General features: G+C 46.6%; 2 protein-coding genes across 4 annotated transcripts; one reads left to right on the forward strand and one right to left on the reverse strand.

The window, feature by feature from the left end:
* The first annotated feature begins 16,343 nt into the window (after window positions 1-16,343).
* ELOVL1 (ELOVL fatty acid elongase 1) lies at window positions 16,344-21,304 on the forward strand. Of its 2 annotated transcripts, none has more exons than XM_004371853.2 (8): window positions 16,344-16,501; window positions 19,116-19,175; window positions 19,348-19,538; window positions 19,706-19,786; window positions 19,919-19,975; window positions 20,068-20,173; window positions 20,256-20,392; window positions 20,574-21,304. In XM_004371853.2, exons 2-8 carry the CDS (start codon window positions 19,130-19,132, stop codon window positions 20,793-20,795), a joined length of 840 nt encoding a protein of 279 aa, XP_004371910.1. In that variant the 5' UTR covers window positions 16,344-16,501; window positions 19,116-19,129; the 3' UTR covers window positions 20,796-21,304. The 2 variants fall into 2 exon arrangements, with proteins under 2 accessions (XP_004371910.1, XP_023582908.1); XM_023727140.1 differs by having other exon boundaries at window positions 16,495-16,501; window positions 19,057-19,175.
* Window positions 21,305-21,434: 130 nt separating this feature from the next.
* On the reverse strand, window positions 21,435-25,332 carry CDC20 (cell division cycle 20). Of its 2 annotated transcripts, XM_004371857.2 has the most exons (11): window positions 25,052-25,263; window positions 24,901-24,938; window positions 24,790-24,828; window positions 24,607-24,703; window positions 24,335-24,463; window positions 24,040-24,236; window positions 23,828-23,922; window positions 23,464-23,692; window positions 23,176-23,301; window positions 22,129-22,246; window positions 21,435-21,715 (listed from the first exon to the last, which is right to left on the reverse strand). In XM_004371857.2, exons 1-11 carry the CDS (start codon window positions 25,230-25,232, stop codon window positions 21,537-21,539), a joined length of 1,428 nt encoding a protein of 475 aa, XP_004371914.1. In that variant the 5' UTR covers window positions 25,233-25,263; the 3' UTR covers window positions 21,435-21,536. The 2 variants fall into 2 exon arrangements, with proteins under 2 accessions (XP_004371914.1, XP_004371913.1); XM_004371856.1 differs by having other exon boundaries at window positions 21,474-21,715; window positions 24,790-24,938; window positions 25,052-25,332.

Genomic DNA, 25,332 nt, shown 5'->3' on the forward strand with positions numbered 1-25,332 from the left:
GCTTATTCTAGATATTTCATGTAAGTGGGATCATAAAATACTTGTTTTTTTGTGTCTGGCTTATTTTTTTAGCATAATGTTTTCAAGGTTCATCTATACCATAGCATGAGTTAGAACTCATTCCTGTTTACAGCTGAATAATATTCCATTGTATGTATATATTTATTACATTTTGTTTATCCATTTATTCCATTCCATTCATCTGTTGATGGACATATGAGTGGTTTCCACCTCTTGGCTATTGTGAATAATGCTGTAATGAACATTTGAGTCCCTGCTTTCACTTCTTTTGGGTATATACCCAGGAGTGGAATTGCTAAGTCATATGATAATTCTCTGTTTAACTTTTAATTTTTTTTTTATTGTACTTTAAGTGAAAGTTCACAGCTCAAGTTAGTTTCTCATACAAAAATTTATACACACATTATTATGCAACCCTAGTTGCTCTTTCTGTAATGTGACAGCACACTCCTTTCCACCCTGGGTTTCCCGTGTCCATTCAGCCAGCTTCTGACCCTCTCTGCCTTCCCATCTCGCCTCTGGACAGGAGCTGCCCATTTAGTCTCATGTATTTACTTGAACTAAGAAACACACTCTTCATGAGTATCATTTTATGTCTTATAGTCCAGTCTAATCTTTGCCTGAAGAGTTGGCTTTGGGAATGGTTTTAGTTCTGGATTAACAGAGAGTCCAGAGAAGTATTTAACTTTTTGAGAAGCCACAAAACTGTATTTCACAGTGGCTATACCATTTTACATTCCTACCAGCAATGGAGGAGAATTCTAATGTCTCCATGTCCTTGCCAACACTTGTTATTCTCTGGTCCTTCATTCTTTTCATTAAGTAATTTCTCTGGCCTTCACCCATTTTCATGTCCCTAGTTGGTGTCCTTTTAGTATCTCTCCATGTTAAAAATTCTTCTTGACCCTACATCCCTTTACCATCATATCTTACACTCGCTTACTCACTCACTCACGGCCATGATCTTGAAATAGAGAGCCTACAATCACTGTCTCCTCTCCTATACCTCCCATTCATTCTTCAGTCCCTGTGGTCAGACTTCTGCTTCCACAAAGATCACTGTTGACCTAATGGCTAAATCCACAGAAGTCTTTTCACAAGGATATTATTTGATCTCTACACAGCATTTAACACTGTTGACTGTTTTCTATAAGTCTCTTTCTTTCCCCCTGGATTCTGTGACACACATTCTCCTACCTCTCTGACCATTCCTTCTCCGCAGCTTTTGGGCTTCTACACCTCTGCCTGCTTCTTGAATGCTGTTATTCTTTAGGACTCTGTCCTTAACCTTTCCTTATTCTACATGCTCTCTCTGTGACCACCACCTTTATATGCATAAGTTAAACAGGTTTTCTTTTTAGCCCATACCTCTTCCCTGAGCTGCATATCTGTGTATCAGATTGCCTATTGGGCATCTCTACCTATATGATCCACAGGTACTTCAGGTTCTGAGCATATAAATCCAATCCTTCTATCCGAACCTGTTACACCTCTAGTTTTCCTGGGCATGACCCAAGCCAGGAATATGGAAGCCATTCTAAACTATCGTCCGTCCCTGTGCCCAGTCCCCCAATACCCAGTCAGATACTAAATCCTGTCAATGCTGTCTCCCCAATATCCATCCCTCTTGCCCTACAGTTTAGGTCCTGAGCCCCTCTCACTAAAGCTATTATTCAGCCTCCTTGTCTCCAGCTTTGCTCACTCCAAGTCACCTTCCAGGTGGCTGCCAGATCTCTGAAAACTGCAAATCTGATCACATTTCTCCCCTGATTAAAATCCCTTTGATAGTTCCCTCCCCATGCTTCTCAAACTGGGGAAGGGGCAGGTCCGTAGGAGCGGTATGCCAGGCATATTGAAAATCACAGGATAAAAGTAATCCTGGAATGTCCATTTTATTTGAGGGTATTTTAAAAGGATGTAAAATTAACATGCATGCCTTATTAAGAGAAAATAGACTTCAAAGAATTTTCTAGTCTGAAGCAAGTCCCTTCAGACTAAGCTACCAGATTCTTGGGGATATTTATTCACTCTTTTTTACCATTACATTCACTTCATTGGAAAAGTTTGCAAAACAGCTCAAATTCCTTGGAAAGGCAAGTAAGATTCTGTGTGATCTAGTCCCCTGTCACCTTTTTCTGCTGCTTTATCTTCTGTGTTCTCTCACCACCTACTCTGTTCTCAAGCCATACAAACTGCTTGTAGTTTCCTGGGTGTATCTAGCTATTTCAAGCCTCCATTCCTTTATTCCCACTGTTCTCTCTGCACAGAACGCTTTCCCGCTCTTTCTTTCTGATGAATACAATCATCTTTCAAAATTCAGTTCACAAGTCACCCCTCTGTAAAGCTTTCCAAGAAAGCAGTCTGTCCACAGCTTCACTCCTGCCGAGTACAGTTGATTACCTCTTTACCTTCCATATTTGTGCTTTGTATAAACTTATTCTAGTTCCTTCTATACTTTATTGTTCCCCAAGTTCAGGCGCCCTGAAGTGTCAGAGTTTGAATTCCAGTTCTTCTACCCGAGAGCTGCGTGATCTTTGGCAAGATTGTGTATGTGTCTGGCATGCTATAGCATCTGGTCTATTGAAAACACTCTAAATGATAACTGCTGGTGTTATCACTACTATTACTTGACTTTGGAGAGGTAGTATATTGTAGCATTTTGGTTAAAAGAGTAGGTTCTAGTGCCAGACTGCCTGGGTTCAAATCCTAGCTGTGCCATTTACTAGCTGTGTGGCCTTGGACAAGTTAACGTACCTCTCTGTGCCTCAGTTTTCTCATCCCTGCAGATGATAATAATAGTTGGGGTTGATGTGAGGATCGAATGGGTTAATACATATAAATTGCTTAGAATAGTGCTGGCAATAGTAAACCAAAATCAAACCAAACCAGTTGCCGTCAAGTTGATCGTGACTGATGGCAACCCCATGTGCATCAGAGTAGAACTATGCTCCTTAGAGTTTACATGACTGACTTATCGAAAGTAGATCACCATGCCTTTCTTCTGAGCCATCTCTCTCTGGGTGGACTCAAGCAGCCAAGTGCTTAACTGTTTGTGCCACCTAAAAGCTCAATAAATAATAGCTAGTCCCAGGACAAAGTCTAGAATACTTGCTCTCGGTAATAGTTGGCCTAAATAAATGATTGACTGATCCCTCTAAGAAGAGAGACCCTCTGCCTCTGTAGTTCGTTTGTGTTCCTGTCATGGTGCCGGGCCTCAGGAGATACACTTTGTGCACATTTCACTCACACACACACACACACACACACTCACACACACACACACTCACACACACACACACACACATACACACACACACACACACACACACACACACACACCTGACACAGTCCTTAGCACCTAGTGCAGAGGAGGCATTCGAACGTTTTTAAATTGGATTGCCTGATGTGATAAATCAGTTTTGAATCTAGTTTTGTGAATTAGCTTTCTCCCACTTAGTTGTCACCTATGCTCTTCCACTAAACCTCGGTTTGGTCTCAAATTGTACTATTTTCATTTGAGAGCAAATAACAAGCTGCCTTCCCCTCACCTGAAAGTTCTTTTTCATCTCTTTAAATTGTATCTCTTCCCTGTCCAAACCAGCCAAAGATTCTGTCCCACAGTTTTCCTACATTCTGTACCTAAAAGGGCCTTTCACCACTTACTGATTTCTCTCCGTGCACTTGTGATCAGTTCTCTCCTTGTCTTATGTGCTTACTAGGTCTGGGCTCAGGTCTTCATGGGTGGCTGTGTATAATTCACTGGGTATCACAAACCCAAGCTCCCTGGTCCCATGCTTGCCTCTCTTCCCTCTACACTCAGTCTTTCAGACCTTGTTTTGTCATGGCATACTCCACCATTATTGCCATATCACATGCCACTCTCAGATGTAGCCACAGGGAAATACCTGGTGGTCAGATGCTGTCTCACACCTCCATGGCTTTCATATGCTCTCCCCTCAGAATGTCCATCCTCTCTTCCTGGTCCAGCCACCTTGTTTACCTGCTGAACAGTTCATCCTTCCAGCTCAAGTGTCACCTACTCCTGTAAAGTCTTTACTACCTCCTCCCCTTTCTTGACCATTCTTTGACTGTACCTCTCCTGTACCCTGTATACACCTCCATTACAGTGTCTATAATTTTATTGCAGTTTGTTTATTTACATGTCTGTCTCACCAGCTAGGCTGCGAGCTCCTGAGGGCCAGGTCTCCGTTGTAGTCATCTATTTTGGAGCACTTAGTGTAGTGCTTGGCAGAGAGTATGCCCACTAAATGTGTGTTGAATGAAATGAAATGACTTTCACATTCCTTAGCCCACAACTCTCTTTCTTCATTAAGCAGATGACCTCAAATGCTCTCAGCTTTCTCCATCTTCCTCTCTTTTTCTCAGTCCTCATCATCTTCTGACTCAGCAGCATTTGACCTGTCAGCACCTGAACTGAGCCCCCAACTAACTGTCCTCTCTTGTTTTTTGTTTTGGTGCTCCTCTTTCTGTCTTTTCCAAATTTGTTGTCTTCTACTCCTCTTCCTGTTCCAAATCTCTAAATATTGGTGTTTCCCAGAAATCTGAAGTCACATCACCCAAGTTCATATTCTGGCCTGGACACTTACCCATTGTGTAACCTTTGGCAAGTCACTTCCAAGAACCTCAATTTCCACCTCTGTAGAACGGGATTATAGTACCAACCTTAAACTCAACATGTTTAAAATTAAATTTAAACCTTTCAGTAGCTCTTAATTTTCTATAGGATCAAGTTCAAGCTTTTAAAAATGGCATACAAAGCCCTTTGCACATACAGTCAACACTCAAATGGTTACTGTTCTTCTCTTTTTGTATTCTCCCCTTAGCAATCTTATTTTAATCTCCCAGTATGTTAGGCTATTTTGATTGTAACACATTACAATTAAACTAGTTTTAAAGAAAAGCAAAAAAGGGAAATCGTTTGTATTGGGTCATGTGGCTCGGAAGTTGAAGGCTTGACACGGCTTAGGGGCTCAGATGTTTTCTGGGCTCTGTTTCTTTGTGTCTCCACCCTACATCAGTATAGCTCACCTCATGAGAGAACTCTGATCTCACTTGGATTAGGTGCCATTAGGAGCTTGGATTTGTGAGGGTGAGGAAGAAGAACACTATGACTAAGGGACCAGTGGAGTGGGAGAGGAATTCCTTAAAGGAAATAAAAGCAGGGGGGTGGCAGTGTCTGAGTACAACCAAAACTGGAGCTACCACAGTCCACTTCGTGTGGCTTCACCTCTGTTGCAGACAGTCCTCAATTTTTTTTGTCTCCAGCCCTGTCCTTTCTCCTGAACTTAACAGTACTGTTTGAGACTACCTGCTGAATGTACCCTCTCACCTCAAACTCCTGATATCCCAAACTGCATTCCGTCTTTCCATCCTGCTTCACCTGACTTACCTGGTTTGACAACCTTGCTGTCAATTCTGGGCGCTCTCCCCGCTCCCCTTTTTTTTAAACTCCCATTGCCCTGGGGCAAGTCTTCATTGTGTCATACTTGTGCCTCTGTGCCTTAAAATAATATACAGGTAGTCCCGGACTTCTATTCGAGTTACAACGAACCACACTTACGACTGTCTTTTTGTTTTGTTTTTTTTTTACATCACATTGTTGGTAATATGTACTGCATATGGTGTTACAGCATGTAATTTGCTGATGTTATTCTCAGATGTTCACTCACTGATGTTCAATGTTATGATTTACTGTTCAAAACACTGCCATATAGGAGGCTATGGCCTGGTCTACAATGAGGTCGGCGTCAGTGTCGGGAGTACTGACAAATCGAAAGTTGAGCAGTGTTCAACTCTAAAGACATATGACAGTTGAACTGCACATGCACCTGACAGCCGTTACCACTCGAACTTCTTTGTTATGACACTGACACCTACTTCATTGTAGACTAGGCCTGTAGTGTGATCTTACTGCACATTTTGTGCCATCAAAAGCATCAGTTGTTAATTTGAAGTCGAGTTGTTCAAGTTTCTCACACTGTAACACCTGCATTGCTTATACCCCCAATAATATGTCTAGCAAAAGAAGTCATGCCACTGTAAATTCTAATCCAAAAAAGGTGAGGAAGGCTCTAGACATGGGTATAAAGATGAAGCTCATTAAAGCCTATGATAAGGGAAAGAAAGTTGGCAAAATAGCACGTGAAGAAGGACTATCTCATTCGACCGTTTAGACGGTCATTAATGATAAGAATAGGATCTTGAAGGCAGTTAAAGGAGCGATTGGCATAAAGTCGACAATTTTAACAAAGAGGCAAGGGCCAATCTATCAGTTGGAGAAGCTGTTGATTTGAATAGAAGACCAAACCCAAAAGAGGATTCCTATGAATTTACTGACGATTCTAACGAAAGCATGCAACCTTTTTGAAAACTTGAAGGAACGGTAAGGAGAAGACTATTGCGAGTACTTTAATTGCAGCAAGGGCTGAGTTCATAACGTGTGTATAACTGGAGAAGCAGGAAGCGCTGATGTTGAAGCTGCTGAAAACTTCAAGGATGGGCTGGACAAGATAATACAAGATGAAGAATATCTACCAGAGCAGATCTTCAACGTGGACGAAACAGGCTTGTTTTGGAAAAGGATGCCAGAACGGACCTATATTCACAAAGAGGTGAAGTTGATGCCTGGTTTCAATGCATTTAAAGACAGAACCATGCTGCTGCTTGGAGGAAATGCTGCTGGATTTAAATTAAAACCTTTTCTGTTTACCGTTCTGAAGACCCTCAAGCATTCAAAAACACTGACAAAAATAAGCTACCGGTCTACTACAGAAGTAACTCCAAGGCCTGGATGACCATTGTGTTATTCGAAGACTGGTTTTTAAATTGTTTCATCCCAGAAGTGTGTGCCTACTGCCTTGAAAAGAGCATTTCTTTCAAGATTCTGCCACTACTTGATAATGTCTCAAGACATCCTCCTCAGGTAGATGATCTAAATCAAGATGTGAAAGTAGGGTATGGGTACAATGACAGGCATAGAGATCAGTGGAACTGAATCAAGAATCTAGACATAAATCCATCCACCTGTGATCAGATGATCTTTGACAAAGGACCAAAGTCCATTAAATGAGGAAAAAACAGTCTTTTTAACAAATGGTGCTGGCAAAACTGGATGTCCATCTGTAAAAAAAATGAAACAGGACCCATACCTCATACTATCCACAAAAACTAACTCAAAATGGATCGAAGACCTAAATATGAAACCTAAAACAATAAAGATCATGGAGGAAAAAATATGGACAATGCTAGGGGCCCTGATACATGGCATAAATAGAATACAGACCATAACTAACAATGCACAAACACCAGAAGACAAACTAAATAACTGGGAGCTCCTAAAAAGTAAACATTTATGCTTATCAAAAGACTTCATCAAAAGAGTAAAAATTGAACCTACAAACTGGGAAAAATTTTTTGGCTACGATGTCCGACAAGGGTCTAATCTCTAAAATCTGTAAAATACTTCCAATTAAAAAATGGGCAAAGGATATGAACAGACAGTTCACCAAAGAAGACATTCAGGCACCTAACAGACACATGAGGAAATGCTTGCAATCATTAGCCATTAGAAAAATGCAAATCAAAACTACAATGAGATACCATCTTACCCCAACATTACTGGCACTAATCAAAAAACAGAAAATAACAAGTGTTGGAGAGGTTGTACGGAGATTGGAACTCTTATACACTGCTGGTGGGGATGTAAAATGGTACAAGCACTATGGAAAACCTAGGATTCATCAATCCCTCCTAGGAATATATCCTAAAGAAATAAGAGCCGTCATACAAATAGACATACGCACACCCATGTTCATTGCAGCATTATTTACAATAGCAAAAAGATGGAAACAACCTAAGTGCCCATCAACAGATGAATAGACAGACAAAATTATGGTACATACACACAATGGAATACTATGCAACAATAAAGAACAATGAGGAATCCACGAAACATCTCAGAACATGGATAAATCTAGAGGGCGTTATGCAGACTAAATAAGTCAATCACAAAAGAACAAATATTGTATGAGACTACTATTATAAAAACTCAAAAGGTTTACACACAGAAAAAAACAATCTTTGATGGTTATGAGGGAGGGGTGGAGTGGGGAGGGGAAATCACTAGATAGTAGACAAGGGGTAACTTTGGTGAACGGAAAAACAACACACAATATAGGGAAGTCAGCACAACCAAGGTAAAGTTATAGAAGCTTCCTAGACACATCCAAACACCTTGAGGGGCCGAGTTACTGGGGCTGAGGGCTGGGGACCATGGTCTCCAGGAACATCTAGGTCAATTGGCATAAAATAGTTCACAAAGAAAATGTTCTACATTCCACTTTGATGAGTAGTGTCTGGGGTCTTAAAAGCTTTTGAGCGACCATCTAAGATGCATCTATTGGTCCTATCCCAGCTGGAGCAAGGAGAATGAAGAAAACCAAAGACAGAAGGAATGAACCACAGTCTTGACCAGCCTGAGCCCAGAACTGGATGGTGCCCGGCTACCACCACTGGTGGCTCTGACAGGGATCACTATAGAGGGTCCCGGACAGAGCTGGAGAAAAATGTAGAACAAAATTCAAATTCACACACACACACACACACACAAAAAAAAGACCAGACTTACTGGTCTCACAATGTCTGGAGGAACCCCCGAGACTGTGGCCCCCGGACACCCTGCTAACTCAGAACTGAAGCCACTCCTGAAGTCCACCTTTCAGCCAAAGATTAGACAGTCCTATAAAAGAAACAATAACACACATGAGGAATGTGCTTCTTAGTTCAATCAAGTCTAGGAGACCAAATGGGTAACACCTGACCAAAAGCAAAGGCGAGAAGGCAGGAAGGGACAGGAAAACTGGCCAAATGGACATGCGGACCCTAGGGTGGAAAGGGAGAGAATGCTCACACATTGCAGGGCTTGAAACCAATGTCACAAAACAATTTGTGTATAAATTTCTGAATGAGAAACTAATGCGCACTGTAAACTTTCACCTAAAGCACAACTTAAAAAAAAGATGTGAAAGTGGTGTATCTACCTCCCAATACAACAGTTGTGATTCAGCCTATGGATCAAGGCGCAATCACCACTTTCAAGGCATACTACCTACAGACTATGTTTGCTTAGGCAATAGCTGCAACAGATGGAGGTACGGTAACATTATGCGATTTCTGGAAGAATTATAATATTCTTCAGTGTGTCTGGAACATTGCATCTTCCTGGGAGGAAGTTACAGGAAAATGCATGCAGGGGATTTGGGAAAAACTGCTGAGTAATGTGAACATGCTGCAAGCATGTGGTCAGAATAATTTGATGAAAGATATCGGTGGAAAAATCATCCATATGGTTAAGAATGCTGAATTTAGAACTTGCCATCGCTGACGTGAAGTAGCTCATAGATCAAGAAGAAGGGGAATTAACAGATCAGGACTTAGTGGATTTTAAAGAGTAAAGAAATGCTGAAGAAGAAAGAATGAGCAAGAGGAAGGAGGGAAGTCAAAAAAATTTTACAGTGAAAGGATTAGCTGAAATTTTTTCTAAACTAAATCAGGGGCTTTGGTTGCTTGAAAACATGGACCCAAATACTGATCTCTTCGCTAAAGTTGATAGACAGATTCGGGAAGCAGTGAGACAATTATGGCAAAATATATAAAGAAAAAAAGAAAAGGACCATACAGACAAGTCACTAATGTTCTGACTAGAAATGCTGTCCTCATGCCCAGGAATAATCCAGATCATTCAGAACCTTCCACAAGTGGAGGGTCTGAGTCATCTAGTGCTGCTATAAGAGAAATACCACAAGTGGATGGCTTTAACAAAGAGAAATTTATTTATTCACAGTAAAGTCAGCTAAAAGTCCAAATTCAGGGCATCGGCTCCAAGGGAAGCCTTTCTCTCTCTCTTGATCTTCTTATCAGTGTTCCTCCGGACTGGAAGTGTCTCTGCACAGGGACCCCAGGTCCAAAGGATGCGCTCTGCTCTCAGCACTGCTTTCTTGGTGGTATGAGGTCCCTAACTCTCTGCTTGCTTCCCTTTTATCTCTTGTAAGATAAAGGGTGGTGCAGGCCACACCCCAGGGAAGCTCCCTTTACCCTTTACTTTGGATCAGGGATATGACCTGGGTGAGGGTGTTACAATCCCACCCTAATCCTCTTTAACATAAAAGTACAATCACAGAATGGAGGACAACCACACAACACTGGGAATCATGGCCCAGCCAAATTGATACACACATTCTTTGGGGGACATAATTCAATCCATGACATGGAGTCACTAGCGCAGCTGACAAAATGCCAGCGTTGTTCAACTCTTCTTCCTCGTTGGAGTAAATTTTTATGATTTGTATATTTTTTTATGTATGCATGTATTAAAATATATCTGTAAGTTTGTATGTTTCCAACCTCCAAAGACAAAGATCAGATTTATAAAGATACTGACAGTAAAAGGCAATAATAATGAAAACTAAAAAAAAATAAGAGGTGTATCAACTTACATCAGAACCAACTTAGAATGGAGTCATCAGAACAGAACCCTGTTGTAAGTCCTGCACTACCTGTACCTTACTTTTAACAGGTTTGTCTTTTTAAAGCTCAGTGTGGATCATATGAACCCACTACTCAGCAACACCCCAATAAAAGCTAAAACTCATTCTATTATCCAAATCCCTCCATGATTTGAAGCCAATTTACTTGTTAATGAATTCCTTTCATTCATCGCACCCTTTACCAAATGGAATCACTTGCACTTCCCAACCTGAGTCCTGTGCTTTCCCACAACCATTCTTTTGTCCATGCTTTTTCCTCAAACTGAAACACCTGTCTCTTCTACCATACTTGCTATGTGACCTTGAGTAAATCTGTCAACTTCTCTGACTCCATTTTTTTCATCTGTTAAGGTGTTGAACCATAAGAGCGTATTGAAAGCTGCTGGCACCATGCTTCCCAGACAAAGTATTGAATAGTAGGCTTCTTTTTCTCTTTTCCCTTTTTAGTTCTTGTCACACCTCTTCCGGATCTTGCTAACTCTCTTTCCTCTATCCTGATTCCCTTCCTGGTTTGTTCCCTAACCAGAAGCCTTCCGTTTTCTCTGTCCAGCGTACAGTGAATGGAAGGCATAGCTCCTCCTGCAGGTTCTGTCACACCTCCCTCCCTCTTCTGGAGTTTCTTTAGTTCAGCTCAGTGACCCTTGAATGATACCTATAGTGTGTTGGCACTGGCTACCCACGCATGGATCACACCCAGTCCCTGACCTCTCAGGGGTCCAGACAAACCTTCACATTCGGATGATATGAAAAGTGTTTGTATGCAGTCTCTCCCTTCCCAGCCAGATGTCTTTCCAGCCCCAGTTCCTTCAGCCAAAGCCCCAGCCTGCTCAGGAAGAGGGCACCAGCTGGCTGAGGCCCGGGGACATGCAAAATGATTAACTGGCAAACCCTTTACACTCCTCTTTGCTGTCCTATCCTCACTGGCTCAACCTTCCCCTCAGCTCCTCACTGTGAGTACTTTGTGAGTACCCTTTCACCTTTTCAGGATGGGGAAAGAAAAGCTTGACACAGCCCCCAGGGGTATACTTCCATCTCCACCTTCCCCTGCCTTAGACCCTCAGTTCCTATGGTTCTTTAGCTGATTCCCCTGGGTCTCCCATACTGTATTCCTTTCACTGCCTCCACCTGCTCACTCATTCACATACATGCAGGCACACCTTTTCCCATTTTTTTCTCACTGCCATTCATCCTTCTCCAACCTCATTCCATTTAATTTTTCTGCTGAAACATAGAAAGCCTCAAACAATAGCAGAAATAGAATTGTTAAGGTTCATACAGATGATGATTTTCAGGCCAAATCACTGGTTTATCTTTTGGGGAAAGAGGATGGAGAAGGGCTCCTTAGAAAGAAATGAATGAAGAGTGAGTCAGACAGGGTGGGACCGGGGGAAATCATCACCTCACTTCCCATTAGTCAGGAAGGCTCTATGAGGGAGGTGGAATTTTAACTAGCTGTTGGACTGAGAATTCTTTCCCCACCTCACCTGGCCTTATCAAGACTGTGAGTTCCCTGACCCCTTGTTTTTCCAGTTTATCAGCCTGCCCTTGGCTTCACTTTGCTTCCTATTCAGCCTAGGTGCTAGGCTCTTTCACTGAACCCTATAACCTCAAGGCCTTCCACTTAGCTTCCCTGCAAACATAAACAGTCCCATTTCAGCTTTCCTACCTCCCCACTAGAAGTCCCTAGATGGTGTAACAGTTAATGCACTTATCTGCTAACAAAAAGGTTGGAGGCTCGAGTCCACCCAGGGGAGCCTGAGAAGACAAGGCCTGGTGATCTACTTCCAAAAAATCAGCCATTGAAAAACCTATGAAGTACAGTTCTGCTATGACACATGGGGTTGCAATGAGTTGGAATCAACTTGACAGCAACTGGTTTGCCTCCAGGCTACTACTCTGCTGGAGAAAACCACACAGCATTCTAAACTGGTACCACTTTTCATGGTCTGCCACCCAGCAGGGTCTTCCCTGCTGTCTACCAAGCCTTCCCAGTACCCCTTCATCAGCTGCTCCAGACTTTACCACTTCCTTAAACTCCTTATCCTACCGTTCCCCCTCCTTCGCAGCAATGACCTCACCTTCTAATTAAAGGGAAAAAATACCCTCAGTTAGGTGAAAACTCCCTCAGTTTCCTTCCAATCCACTAACAAACTTACCTCTTATGTACTTTTCAGCCTATGAGGTATTCTTATTAGCCGAGACTAAATCCTCCATGTATATACTGGATTCCATTCCCTCCTGTTGTCTGAACTATCCCTTCTGTTATGCAACTTCAACCTCTCTTTTATTGCCTCCTACACAGCATATAAATGTGCTCAAGCCTCTTCTCATTAAAAACAACCATTAGAATCAATCTGGAGGTAAGATCCAGGCATTAATATTTTAAAAGCTCCCCAGGTGATTCTAGTGTGCAGTCAGGGCTGAGAAATACAGAGTAAATCCAAACTTCTCACCATGGCATACCGACTCTTTGTAAACTAACTCCTGCCTACATCTCTTGACCCTACCCCTATGTCCTCTGAGCTGGAGCCACACCAGATTACCTAGAGCTTCCCAAAGCTACGACACTGTCTTGCTTCCATGCCTTCGCACACGCTCTTCCCTCTTCCTGGAACGCCTTCCCCTACCTTCTATAAAGTGTCCTTTAATGCTTAGCTTAGGTGTTCCAAGAATGTGAGGCTTTCCAAGAATTATCCCTTTTGTTAAGATGCTCCCCTCAGTGCTTTCATGACACTGGGTTTTTCTTTATGGGAACACTCACCACACTCTACTGTAATTGTCAGTTTATATGCCTATGTTCTCCAGTAGATGGTGAATATTTTGCAGGAACCCCAGGGTCATGGAGATGCCATTAGTAGGACTTGAGGCTAAGTGTTCTAAATCAGATATTTGAAGACATTTTCTCCCAAGACCAGGACAAGAACTGAGCAAAGTGAGTCTTTGAACATGTACATTTGTGTTTTTAATCGATGTTTATTGAGGGCTAGCTATGGTCAGTTTACCAGTGTGGTCCAGATGAATAAATGGATAACTGAAGTTCCCTGTCACTGCTCTGCTTGGCCTCTGGGACATTTTTATCATCCACAGCAGTCTGTTTTGTCTGTCTCTAGTGGACCCTCCTGGTGGACACTTAATCCAAAACCTCTCAGTGGTGCTCCTCAAACAGCGCTTTGCACATAGTATGCATTTAGGAAATACTTGTTAAATGAATGTTTGTGAATGTATATATAAGTATAAACCTTCTTAAAATTTAAGCTGCTTCCCCACCTTGTCTATTAAATGCTGAGACAGAAACAGTGCTAAGGAAACTCTTTTGCAGGGGTTATTTCCCTTAATCTGCACAACAAACCTATGAGCTAGGTACTGTTTTATTCTCATTTTACAGAGGTTCAGCAGCTTACATAGTAGTACACAGGCACTAATTAGAAGACTTAAGCTCAGGTCTGTGGAGTCAGGCCTGACTCTGAAGCCACTAGAGAATACATCAGGCTGTAAGTAAGTATTTACTGAATCAATGAATACTGCCACCCCAAGGGAAGTATAAAAGGCTTTTGAATTCTTGTCCTTCCCACTTGACCTTGGATTCCTGTAAGTACCTTGACCTCTCTTTCCTTCTCTCTTTGTCCCACGTACTCTAACATGCACTCAACAAACATTTTTGGAGGGTCAACCAAGTGCCAGGCAATGGGCCAGGTGCTAAAGATATAAACCAAACCAGTTGCCATGGAGTTGATGCCAACTCATGGCGACCCCATGTGTGCAGAGTAAAACTGCTCCGTGGGTTTTCAAGGCTGTGATCTTTTGGAAGCAGATCACCAAGCCTTTCTTCCAAGAAGCCTCTGGGTGGGTTTGAACTGCCAGACTTTCGGTTTGTAGTTAAGTGCTTAATGCTTAACCATTTGCACCATCCAGGCACTCCTGCTAGAGATATGATATGACTGGAACATGGCCCCTGCTGAGAGGAGCTTATAGTTGGTGGTTGCAGATAAGCAGATAATTGCATTGCAGTGAGATTGTGGGAGCAAGATGAGGGATTGACTTAGTGCCTGGGAGAGCTGATTGTACCTTGTGCTGAGCCAGGGGACAAGGATTGGGGGTGAAGAGAGGTTGTGAAAGATGCTGACATCCTTGGGGAACAGTTAAAGCACAGGGTATAGTTCTGGAGCGTGGCACAGGATGAGGTGGGAGGCTGGGGCCCAGATCAGGTAGGGCCTTAGTTTACAGTGTTTAAGAAGTTTAAACTTTTTGAATAGTTGAGTTTTTCTCCTCATCTCCTTTCAAGGGCAGGTACTAATGGGCAGCGTACATTCTTAGCTGTACCCTGCCTCTGGCCTCTTACCTAAACTCTAGGACTAAATTTCCGTGTAGCTACATCTCACCCTTTACAAAATATTATTTCTCGCAAGCGACCCCCTCTTCTGAATTCCCTTATTCTGTCCACATTTACACCATCCAGTCCTACAAGCAGTTACTGAATCACTATGCAGAGCACTGTACCAGGTGCTGTTGGGGATACAGAGTTCCTATTACTAAACCCTAATCACTGCCCTCAATAATTCAACATAGTTGGTGGGGGCAGGGGGAAGGGGGACGGGAGTGGAGGGGGACAGGAATCCAGATACACAACTTACTGTGTGCGTGTTCGAGCCATCTTGAGGAAGTACCCACATTGTCTGCCTCCTCTAGTCCCATCAGTTTCCAGACCTGTTATCTCTCACATGGTCTCCGCACAATACCCTCAACACACTGGCTGCCAGGGTAAGGTGATTCAGCTAGACTATAAACCCTATGAGTGCAGGGTCAGCTTCTACCTTGGTTATTGATGTGTCACCAGAACTTAACACAGTCTTGCATGTAGTAGGTGGTCAATAAATTTTTGATGGTTGAATGATACAAGCTTGATTGTACCCTCCTTAAAAATCTTCACTGTTTCTCCTCTGCTTTTAGAATAAAAATGGAACTGTCCATTTGGCCTGTAAGACCTACTACATTCAGCCACAACCAACTCCCCCCACCGCCACTTTGAAGGCCAGTTTAAAACCGAAAAAACCAAACCCACTGCAATCGAGTGGATTTCGACTCATAGTGACCCTATAGGACAGAGTAGAACTGTCCCATCGGGTTTCGAAGGAGCACCTGGTGGATTTGAACTGCCAACTTTTTGGTTAGCAGCCGAGCTCTTAACCCTTGGGCCACCAGGACAATTTAGCCAGTGATTATTGGTTTTTGCCCCAGCAGCTTATATTCTTCCATCTCCACTGATAAAGCTCATCCAAGTTTATAGGCTTAGAGAAGGCTTCCTTGCCCAGCTGCTCCCTCTCACTGAGACATCCCTGCCACCCGAAGTCAGCCCTTAGCACACATACTGCTTCCTGCCCACCCCTCTGGTCTCACCCCGCTGGAGAGTGAGCTCTTTGAGGGAAGACCTGAGCCCTGGACCTTTTCCTAGAGTCCCAGACTGGGCCTGCCACAGACAGAAGTTGTGTTGGTCATATTGGTGGAGTCATCACCAGAGGGTCCAGCATGAGGCCATGCAGGGGCGGAATGTCAGGAAGAAGCGTTGTGCAACTCTGGCCAGCCGGCCGAAGTGGCCTAACTGAGGCGGACTGAGATGCCAAGGGAAGGGGTGGAGAGTCAGAGCTGGGTGTGCTTCCTGCCCCAGGATCTGGCGGCCCGCCCCTGCTCCCGCCCCTCCGGCTGAGAAGAGCTGAACCCAGCCAGTGCTGGACAGCCCCTCCTGCCTCCGGCTGGCGGCCCAATCAGCAGGCGCCCCCCACCGGCCCGCCCCCTCCCCCTCGGGTGACAGAAAGTCGGCCTAGCAGATGAGGAAGTGGCAGGCAAGCTGGTCCTGGGGACTTTTCTTTGGCATCGCTCTCTCCGAGCTCTCCACGACAGCCCGTCTGGCTCCCCCACTGGTGAGTCTGGACCTTTCACGGGCTCTCCACGTGCCAGGGTACCCTGCCTGGCTAGCCCTACCAGGCCTTGCTCTGCCTTGCCCTGCCCAGGCTGTGGGCGAGGCTGTTCCTGGGGCGAGTGGATGGGAGGTCCCAGCCCACTGGGGCTGGGCCTCTCCAGCAACCTCCCCTTGCCCCCCCACCCTATTTGCTTAAACATAGGCCTTCCTCCACCCCCTCCTGGTCTCGCCCCTCTCCGCCTCTAACTCCTCCCTTTTCTCTTCTTCTCCTCTCCCATCCCCCTTCCTTTGCCTGTCTCCTTTTCCCTTCCATCCGTCTTAAAGGAAGGAAGGAAGGAATGGGCTGAATTCCCCTACCGGGACACACCCAGATCTCCCTCAGGCTTGGAGAGAGGTCCTTCCAGAAGCTTTGAGCTACTCTTAACCTCTGTAGTGCATGCATATATGTGTGTTTGTAGGGGGGAGGGAGAGTGAGCTTTGGGGTGGTGGTTGAGAGAGATAACGTGCTAGCCAGCTCACAAGTGTTAGAGCAAATGGCTAACCCTGGGTGGCCCTACCGCAGAATAGGCAACTAACAAAAATCTAATTGTGAATGAATGAATGAATGATCATTGCCGTCCATGGAAAGAGATATGTCTGAGTGACCGAGGGCAGGTGTGTGTCTGCATATAATGTGGGCGATTTTATGTTCATTCACCTCTGAGTAGTCTGTATGAGTTTATGTATGTGACCACATAGATCTGTGACTCACATATACGTGAGTAAACCTGCGTGTGTAACTTCAGGCAGGTGTGGGCCTGAGCGTGCACAGATGCATATGGTAATGTGGGACCTGTGAAATGAGTCGCCTGCCTCAGCAAGTCAGTGTGTTTGCCAGTGTGACTAGTAAGGAGCAGGTCTCTGTATAAGAAACTCTGCATGTGAAAGTTCATGGGGGTTTGTATGGGTGTTGTGGGAGAGAGAGTTGTTGCCAGCAGGAGGTATGTGTGCTCTGGATGTGTACGTATGTGTGCTGGCCATTGATGAGTTCTTTTGGGAGTAGAGAGTTGTGTGAGAGAATGTGTATATGTGTGTGGAGAACTTGGAGCCTGAGCATGATCGGTCTGAAAAAGTGTGGGATGAGGTGGAGGTGTGGGGGAGCACGTGTGAGATGTGTGCCCAGTGAGAGTGTGTGTGTGTGTGAAGGGGTACATGTGCAACCTCTGTGGTAGATGCATCAGAAGGTCTCTTTCTTCACTTAGCACCTGCACGGGTTGTTTTCTGGGTAGAGGGGACTGGGTGGTGGGGAATGGGTAATGACTCGTCCCTCTGGGACTGTCTCAGAGTCCCAGTCTCCAGAGTCTGGGCAGAGGCTTTGTGTCCCTGTGAGCCCTCCCCCTGACATTCCTTCTGTCTCTGAAGGGTAGGGAGCCTAACCTACTAGGACCCCCCCCTAAGGGAGGGGAAGATTCCTGAGACCTCCCCCACTTTCCCTCCTCCTCACATGCCACTGGCTGCCCTGTCCCTCCCTGGGAGGTAAGGGTGATTGTACCCATTCTAAAGTAGGACAAACTGAGACTTCGTGGCTCGTTCAGGAGAGGATGCTGGGTATGTGTTTTCAGCCATTCTCTTTGGGCAGAGTTGGGGCTAGAGCAGGGGCCAGAGCCAGGGGAGATATCCTGCTTAGAGACATTCAGTCCCTAGGACCTTAGCTCATCTGACTGGTCCAGGGTGGGTGAGTGTGATGGCTTTACTTGACTTTCCCAAACCTGTTGGACCCTGATCCCCCAGGCACTGACCTGTGGCCTAGACCCACCCTCCACCCTGCTTGGGGGGGGGTGGTGGAGGGCGGGGCTGCTGCCAGATCTAGTCAGACAGGTGGAGCCACCAGGGCAGGAGTCTCAAAGAGCCAGGCTACAGGAGAGGAAGGGCTCAGCAAGAGCAGAGCACCGGAGAGGAGGAGAAGGGAGGAGAGGCCAGGCTGGAGGTGAGAGCCCTGGGAGGGCAGTAGAGACCTAGGGAGCTGAGTGTCCCAGCCGGGGAGAGGAGGGATCCCAGGTCAGTGAGACTCCTGGAGGTAAGTACTAGCAGGGAGAGGAGGGGCCAGGGAGGTGACAGTCCCAAGAGAGGAGAGGAGAGGTTGAAGGTGAGAGTCCCTGGAGAGAAGAAAGACCCAGGGGTAGGGAGGTGAGAGATTGATGAGGAAGGGAAAGGAGGTTCATTCTGGAGATGAGTTCCCTGCTGGTGAGGAGGTACGACTCCGGGAAAGAGAGGATCTTGAGAATAGGAAATTAAGAGTTCTGTCATGGAGAAAGAGTAGAGGGGAGGCCACGAGGTAAACATCTCTGGAGAGGAGAAAAGAGTGAGGAGAGGAGAGGAAGATGTGGAGAGGAAAGGGTGGAACAGCCCTTCCCAGGCAGGCAGGCAGGATGTGTGGGGAGCAGATGCCCCCACCAAACTGCCTCCTCCTACCCTGAATCTCCAGCAATTCCTTTCTCTCACTGTTCTCTGTCCTTTCTTGCAATGAGGCGCCGGGAGTTGTCTCATCTGGTTCTGTGTCTTGTTTCTGTTGATCAGGGGTGGGTTGGAACAGTGCAATGGGCCCTGTCTGACGCCCACCCTCCATACCTCCTCAGAGTCCTTAGCCAGGATGGAGGCTGTTGTGAACTTGTACCAGGAGATGATGAAACATGCAGGTAAGATGCTGTTCAGCCACTTTCTCTCTCTTTCTCTGGGATCCCTAGATCTAGGGCTGTTTCCAGATGGAGAGTTCCTGTGAACCCCTTGATCTGATCTCATGTCTGCAGACCTGATGGGGATATTTTGAACCCTGTGACCCTTCCTCACTCCTTTGACCCTTGTTCACAGATCCCCGGATCCAGGGCTACCCTCTGATGGGGTCCCCACTGCTAATGACCTCCATCCTTCTGACCTACGTGTTCTTCGTTCTCTCACTTGGGCCTCGCATCATGGCCAATCGGAAGCCCTTCCAGCTCCGTGGGTTCATGATTGTCTACAACTTCTCGTTGGTGGCACTCTCCCTGTGCATTGTCTATGAGGTGGGCCCCTAGGATACCTATGTGTTAATTCTTGCCAGCAGGATAAGGGATGGGGCTTAGGACCAGAGGATGGCACCTCTCCTTTCCGTAGAGGCTCAGATCCATCTCTTCAGCTAGAGAAGGCATGGGGTGGAGGGTCTGGTAGTCTAATCTACACCCCTTCCTAGTTCCTGATGTCTGGCTGGCTGACTACCTACACCTGGCGCTGTGATCCTGTGGACTATTCCAACAACCCTGAGGCACTTAGGGTAAGTAGGCCTGGGGCTACAGCATAAGCAACTTCGGGAATGGGAGCACAGGGTGACCTATGCTCATAGCCCAGTTTAGGGAGGCTCTTAGAGCAGCATAGGAGGTTCTAAGGCTGCCCTAACTTCTTGCAGATGGTTCGAGTGGCTTGGCTCTTCCTCTTTTCTAAGTTTATTGAGCTGATGGACACGGTGAGTGCTTGTAGAAGATGTAAGAACTTGGGGAGGGAGGGGTGAGAAGAGAGAGAGACCCTGGTTCTGATCCTCCACCTCCAATCTCACAGGTGATCTTTATTCTTCGGAAGAAAGATGGGCAGGTGACCTTCCTGCATGTCTTCCATCATTCAGTACTTCCCTGGAGCTGGTGGTGGGGGGTAAAGTTTGCCCCTGGTGAGTGAAGGCCTCTGGGAGGAGGTGGGCACTGGGAACCAGAGACTTGACTTGCCTGACCCTGTTTCTTTGTCACTTACAGGAGGAATGGGTTCTTTTCATGCCATGATAAACTCCTCTGTGCATGTCATCATGTACCTGTACTATGGATTGTCTGCCCTTGGCCCTGTGGCTCAGCCCTATCTTTGGTGGAAAAAGCATATGACAGCCATCCAGCTGGTGAGGTGCCCCAGCCTGGCCTAGAACTTTCCTCCCCACAACATTCCTAGTCTGGATCCTACCTTAATCCAACCTTCCTAACCTTTGACCCCATTCCTCACCACTCAACATTTCAGTCTCTTCCTCTACTCTCTTCCCCTACAGCCCTGTTCCCTCTGAACCTTGCCGTTCTCTATCCTAGGTCCAGTTTGTCCTGGTCTCGCTGCACATCTCCCAGTACTACTTCATGCCCAGCTGTAACTACCAGTTCCCAATCATCATCCACCTCATCTGGATGTATGGCACCATCTTCTTTGTGCTCTTCTCCAATTTCTGGTATCACTCTTACACCAAAGGCAAGCGGCTGCCCCGTGCACTTCAGCAGAATGGAGCTCTAGGCACCACCAAGGTCAAGGCCAACTGAGAAACATGGCCTAGGTAGGCGCCCACCTAAGTGCCTCAGGACTGCACCTTAGGCAGCATCCGTCAGTGTCCTCCCCACCTACACCTGTGACCAGGGCCTGTATGGTCAAGACTGAGCAGGGGACAGGCCCTCCCCTCCCCACAGCTGGTTCACAGGGACCACCACCTCATCCACTTCTCCAGGCCAGCCCCAGGGACATGGCCTCGTTGCTCTCTGCTACTCCAAAGCTGGGGGCTAAAAGGGCTGGACACTACTTTCCCCTCCCTGCCTTAAACTTGGGGGAGGGGCACTCAGGGCTGGCCCCCACCAGGGTCTTGTGGCCTTTTTCTCACATTGAAGAGGTCAGCAATAATCTGTCACTGTGGATCCAGGCTCCTTCCTTTTCCACCCGCACACACTGAAGCAGGAGCTTCTTAGCCAAAAGTCAGGGTGGGTGAGGGGCCTGGAAATACAGCCTGCGGAGGCTGCTTACTCACTGTGTCATAATTAAAAACTGACAGAGGAAACCACCGAGGCTGTGTGTGTACGTGTGTGAATAGAAGAGGGTGGGGTACAAAGCCTTACTAGCCCTATCCAAAACAGGAGAGTTGGTCAAAACTCCCACAGGACATTCCTAGCTCTCTGATCACAGCAGAAGGGAGCCCCTGGGAAGGCTGATGGGACATAGGTCATAAGAGAAAAGGAGACAAGACTTTATTAGAAAAATAAAAAAAACAAAACACTGAAGTGATGGGTTGGTCCTCAACGGATGCCTTGGTGAATGAGGCTGCTTTTGGCTGCACTGGCCTTCTCCCGTTCCCGCCGCCGTGCAGGGTCCAACTCAAAGCAGCGCCATAGCCGCAGAGTCTCATCTGCTGCTGCTGATGCCACAGTGGCCCCATCTGGGCTCATGGTCAGACTCAGGACCCGGGCTGTGTGGCCTGGGGTATGAGGAAGGAAAAAGTGAGAGCAAGGCACACGAATGTAGACATAGCCTACAGCCTTCCAACTGATGCCTGTCTATCTTTTTTGTGTTTTTTGTAACAGCTTGAGGTATAATTCACATACCATAAAATTCACCCTTTTAAAGTGTGCAGTCCAGTGGTTTTTAGTATATTCACAAAGTTGTGCAACCATCACCACTACCTAATTCCAGAACATCTGCATTATCCCAAATAGAAACCCCGTGCCCATTAGCAGTCACTCCTACATTATCCTCTCCCCCACCCCCCACCCTCTGGCAGCTACTAATCTACTTTGTCTTTATGGATTTGTGCATTCTAAACATTTCATATAAATGCAGTCATACAACTACGGAGCCTTTTGCATCTGGCTTCTTTTATTTTGCACCTACCTTTGAGCTCAGCCACCTTAGCCATTGTTGGGTACTTCCAAATAACCAGTTGGTTCTGGGCAAAGCCATGGCCTGAGATGAGCTCCTTGTAGTGGGGAGACCAGAGGATGGAGCACACCTGTGGAAAGGGGATGGTGTGGGCGTTAGATAGCCAAAGCTACTCAAATCAGAACTGTTAAACACGCTGGTAGGTGCTACAGACTCAGACTTGATCACAGTCCTTTGAGAGCGTTAAAATTATTACCCATTTTACAGATGAAGAATCAGGCAGAAAGAAGTTCGGCAAGTTGCCTATGGTCACATGCAAGTTGTTAGTAGGTGACAGAGCCAGAGTGTGCACTCAGGTAATCTGGCTACAGAGCCCATGTCTAGAGAAGGGTACATGTGGGAGGGTGAAAAGAAAAGAAGCTGGTGTGGTTGCTAGGAGGCCCATCGGCAAGGGCCTCAAATATAATTCTAATGGATATGAATTATTGTAGGTGATGGGGAGCCATTGCAGGGTTTAAAGAAGAAAATTACAAATTTATAGTCCAGAAAGGCCACTGAGACCACAGTGTAGAGGACAAACTGAAGGAGATTAGACAGAATGCTGGGAGATCAATGAGGCGGCCATTGCAGTGGTCTAGGAGAAGAAGGATGAGGCTGAGGGGAGGGGACAGATGTGAATGATATTCTGAGGTAAAACTAATAGCTCTTGGTGACTAGGTGATTAAGATGAAAGATTGTAGCAGGCTTTTCAAATTTCTGAGTAGGTTCTGCCATTCGCAAGCAATATAAGAGGAGGAGGAGGAACATATTTCAGGGAGGCAAGGAGAAGTGGTAAATTCATTTTGGGATATCTTGAGGTGGTGGTGTGCCCCAGTAGGGATAGGGTTGGAGATATCTCACAGATCATTGGAAATGTGGGTCTGGAGCTCATGCGGGAAAGCTGAGTTAGAAGTTTGGGAAACATCTGATGTAGAGTTGGTGAAGCCATTGGAGTGGTTACCCAGTTGGACTATACAGAATAAGAACACATCTGGAAGACTGGAATAGGTAAAACGCTACCTGAGAATGGGCATCCACAGCACTCAGACAGGCCCCAGAGCAGACGTTCCAGGTGCGAATGTGTCGATCACTGGTGCCCCCTCCTGTTGCCAGGACATTGGATTGCCAGGGACACCAAGCTACAGCCTAGGTGAGATAATGATGGGATCAGCAGGTACTAGAGCTAGACAGCAAGTTATAGGGGTCACAGATTAACCCAGCCCAATCCCACTACCCCATGTCCCCTTGACACAGTCCCCAGGTTCTGGGTAAGCTTCTACAGAGACCCTAGCCCTGCCCCACTCTCACCTTGACAGCCCCTTGATGCTGGGTGAATGTCTGCAGGGGAACCCAGCCACCCTCTCCAGGAGCACTAGGCCACACATTGACCAAGTTATCGTTGCCACCACTGGCCAAATGTCGTCCATCTGGGGCCCAGCGCAGTCCACACACTTCCTGGCTGTGGCCACTCAGTGTGGCTACATGGTGTTCTGCTACCCGAACATCATGGTGGTGGATATGGCCAGAGCGTGAGCCACTGGGGAAGCGAAAAAGGAAATCACAGAGGTTCTTTGGCAGAGCCAAACACGAGCAAGCCTGAGCTGCTTCAGTCCAGGGATGCACAGTTGGAGAGGGTGGGCAAGAATCATAGCGGTCTGGGTCCACCACTGACCTGGACAGGATGTAGCTGTTCCAACAGAGGGATCCTACTCTGGCAGAGTGACTGGTCATGTTCCGAAGCCGTTTCTGCTGTTGTACATCCCATAGCTAGAGGTAGAGAAGATCACTAGGATCAGACATCAGGACTTGGCATTAACATCTCCAGCTGGGCAAGCCCCCTGGGTCTGGGTGGCAATAGAGCTGCAGTGTAGGGACAAGTCTCACCTGCACCTCAGCACTGCTGGTGCCCACAGCCAGGTAGTTGCCCTCTTTAATCCAGGCCACAGAGGATACATATTCCCCAGGCTGCTCCATTTGCAGCAGCTGCAAGATGTCACCGGAGCTAGCGCTCCACAAGTATACACTATTGTCCAGTGCCACAGCCAGTACATTCCCAGAGCTCCAGTCCACGAGGTTCAGGTCTGCCAGAGGAGGAAAGGGATGAGCATGAACTTCCTTGTTTGCCTGGTCCCCAGGCCCTCTTTCTCCATCCATAACGCAAGGCTAAGGCTGCACTTACAGTAGTCATTCCGGATTTCAGGGGCATCCAGAATACGGTCTGGCAGGGAAGGAATGTAACGGCAGGTCTTATGGCTAGAACCAGGCGTGGCCTTTTGGCTATAAAGTACCTTCAGTCGATTCTGGTAACCTGTGGCAACAGAAATGGGTCTAGAACACTGGGAGAATTGACACCTCTCCTCCTAACCTAGAAGGCCAAAGCAAACTGCTATCCACCTCAGCCCTGGCAATGGACTGACACTTCCCTCCAAGGGCCACTCTTTTAGGTCTTACCTTCTGGAGCATTCTGGGGTTTTCCACTGAGCCGAAGGATCTTGGCTTCCTCCACATCAAAACCGTTCAGGTTCAAGGCCCAGGCTTTCTGATGTTCCTGGCATATAAGGTTGGTGGTAAGGCAGATGATATTATCAAAGGACAGAGACGGGTCACCTGCCTGGAACCCCTCTGGGCACATACCTTCTTGGTGGGCGTCTGGCTGTTTTCAGGCTGGTTCTCCTTGCTCAGGAGGAAGCTGGCCACCTCCATCTGGGAAGCACTGCGATGGGGGATATAACGATCACCGCCAGCTTTGCTGGGAGTGGTCTGAGCTTTGGAGCTGGATTTGCCTGGAGCAGGGGGGAAAGAGGGCGGACCTTCTGACCAGGCTCCCGGGGTTGGAAGAATGAAGGCTGCTCTCAGCCTTTCCCTCTCCCTCCGTGTCCCGCCATACCCCACTCACCAGGAGTTCGGCCTGGGGTCCTGCCAGCGCTGTGGGATCGGTTCGCCGCCCGCATGGGTGAGGGGGCCGGCCCCGCCGCTTCCTTAGCTTTGCGCTGCCAGCGTGCGGGGGGTGCATTGGGGATGGGTGCGTCCAGCTGGAGCAGCGAGTGCAGGTCACTCTCGAACACGAAATGCGCCATGGGAGTGTCTGGAAGAGGGGTCCTTGGAATTGGTACCCGCCAAGTCCTGGAGTAAGAGAGCCGACCGTGCTCAGGGAATGGCGAGGAGCTCCTTCATTCC

The sequence above is a fragment of the Trichechus manatus genome, unplaced genomic scaffold (assembly GCF_000243295.1).
Source record: "Trichechus manatus latirostris isolate Lorelei unplaced genomic scaffold, TriManLat1.0 scaffold00015, whole genome shotgun sequence".
NCBI classification, from domain to species: domain Eukaryota; kingdom Metazoa; phylum Chordata; class Mammalia; order Sirenia; family Trichechidae; genus Trichechus; species Trichechus manatus.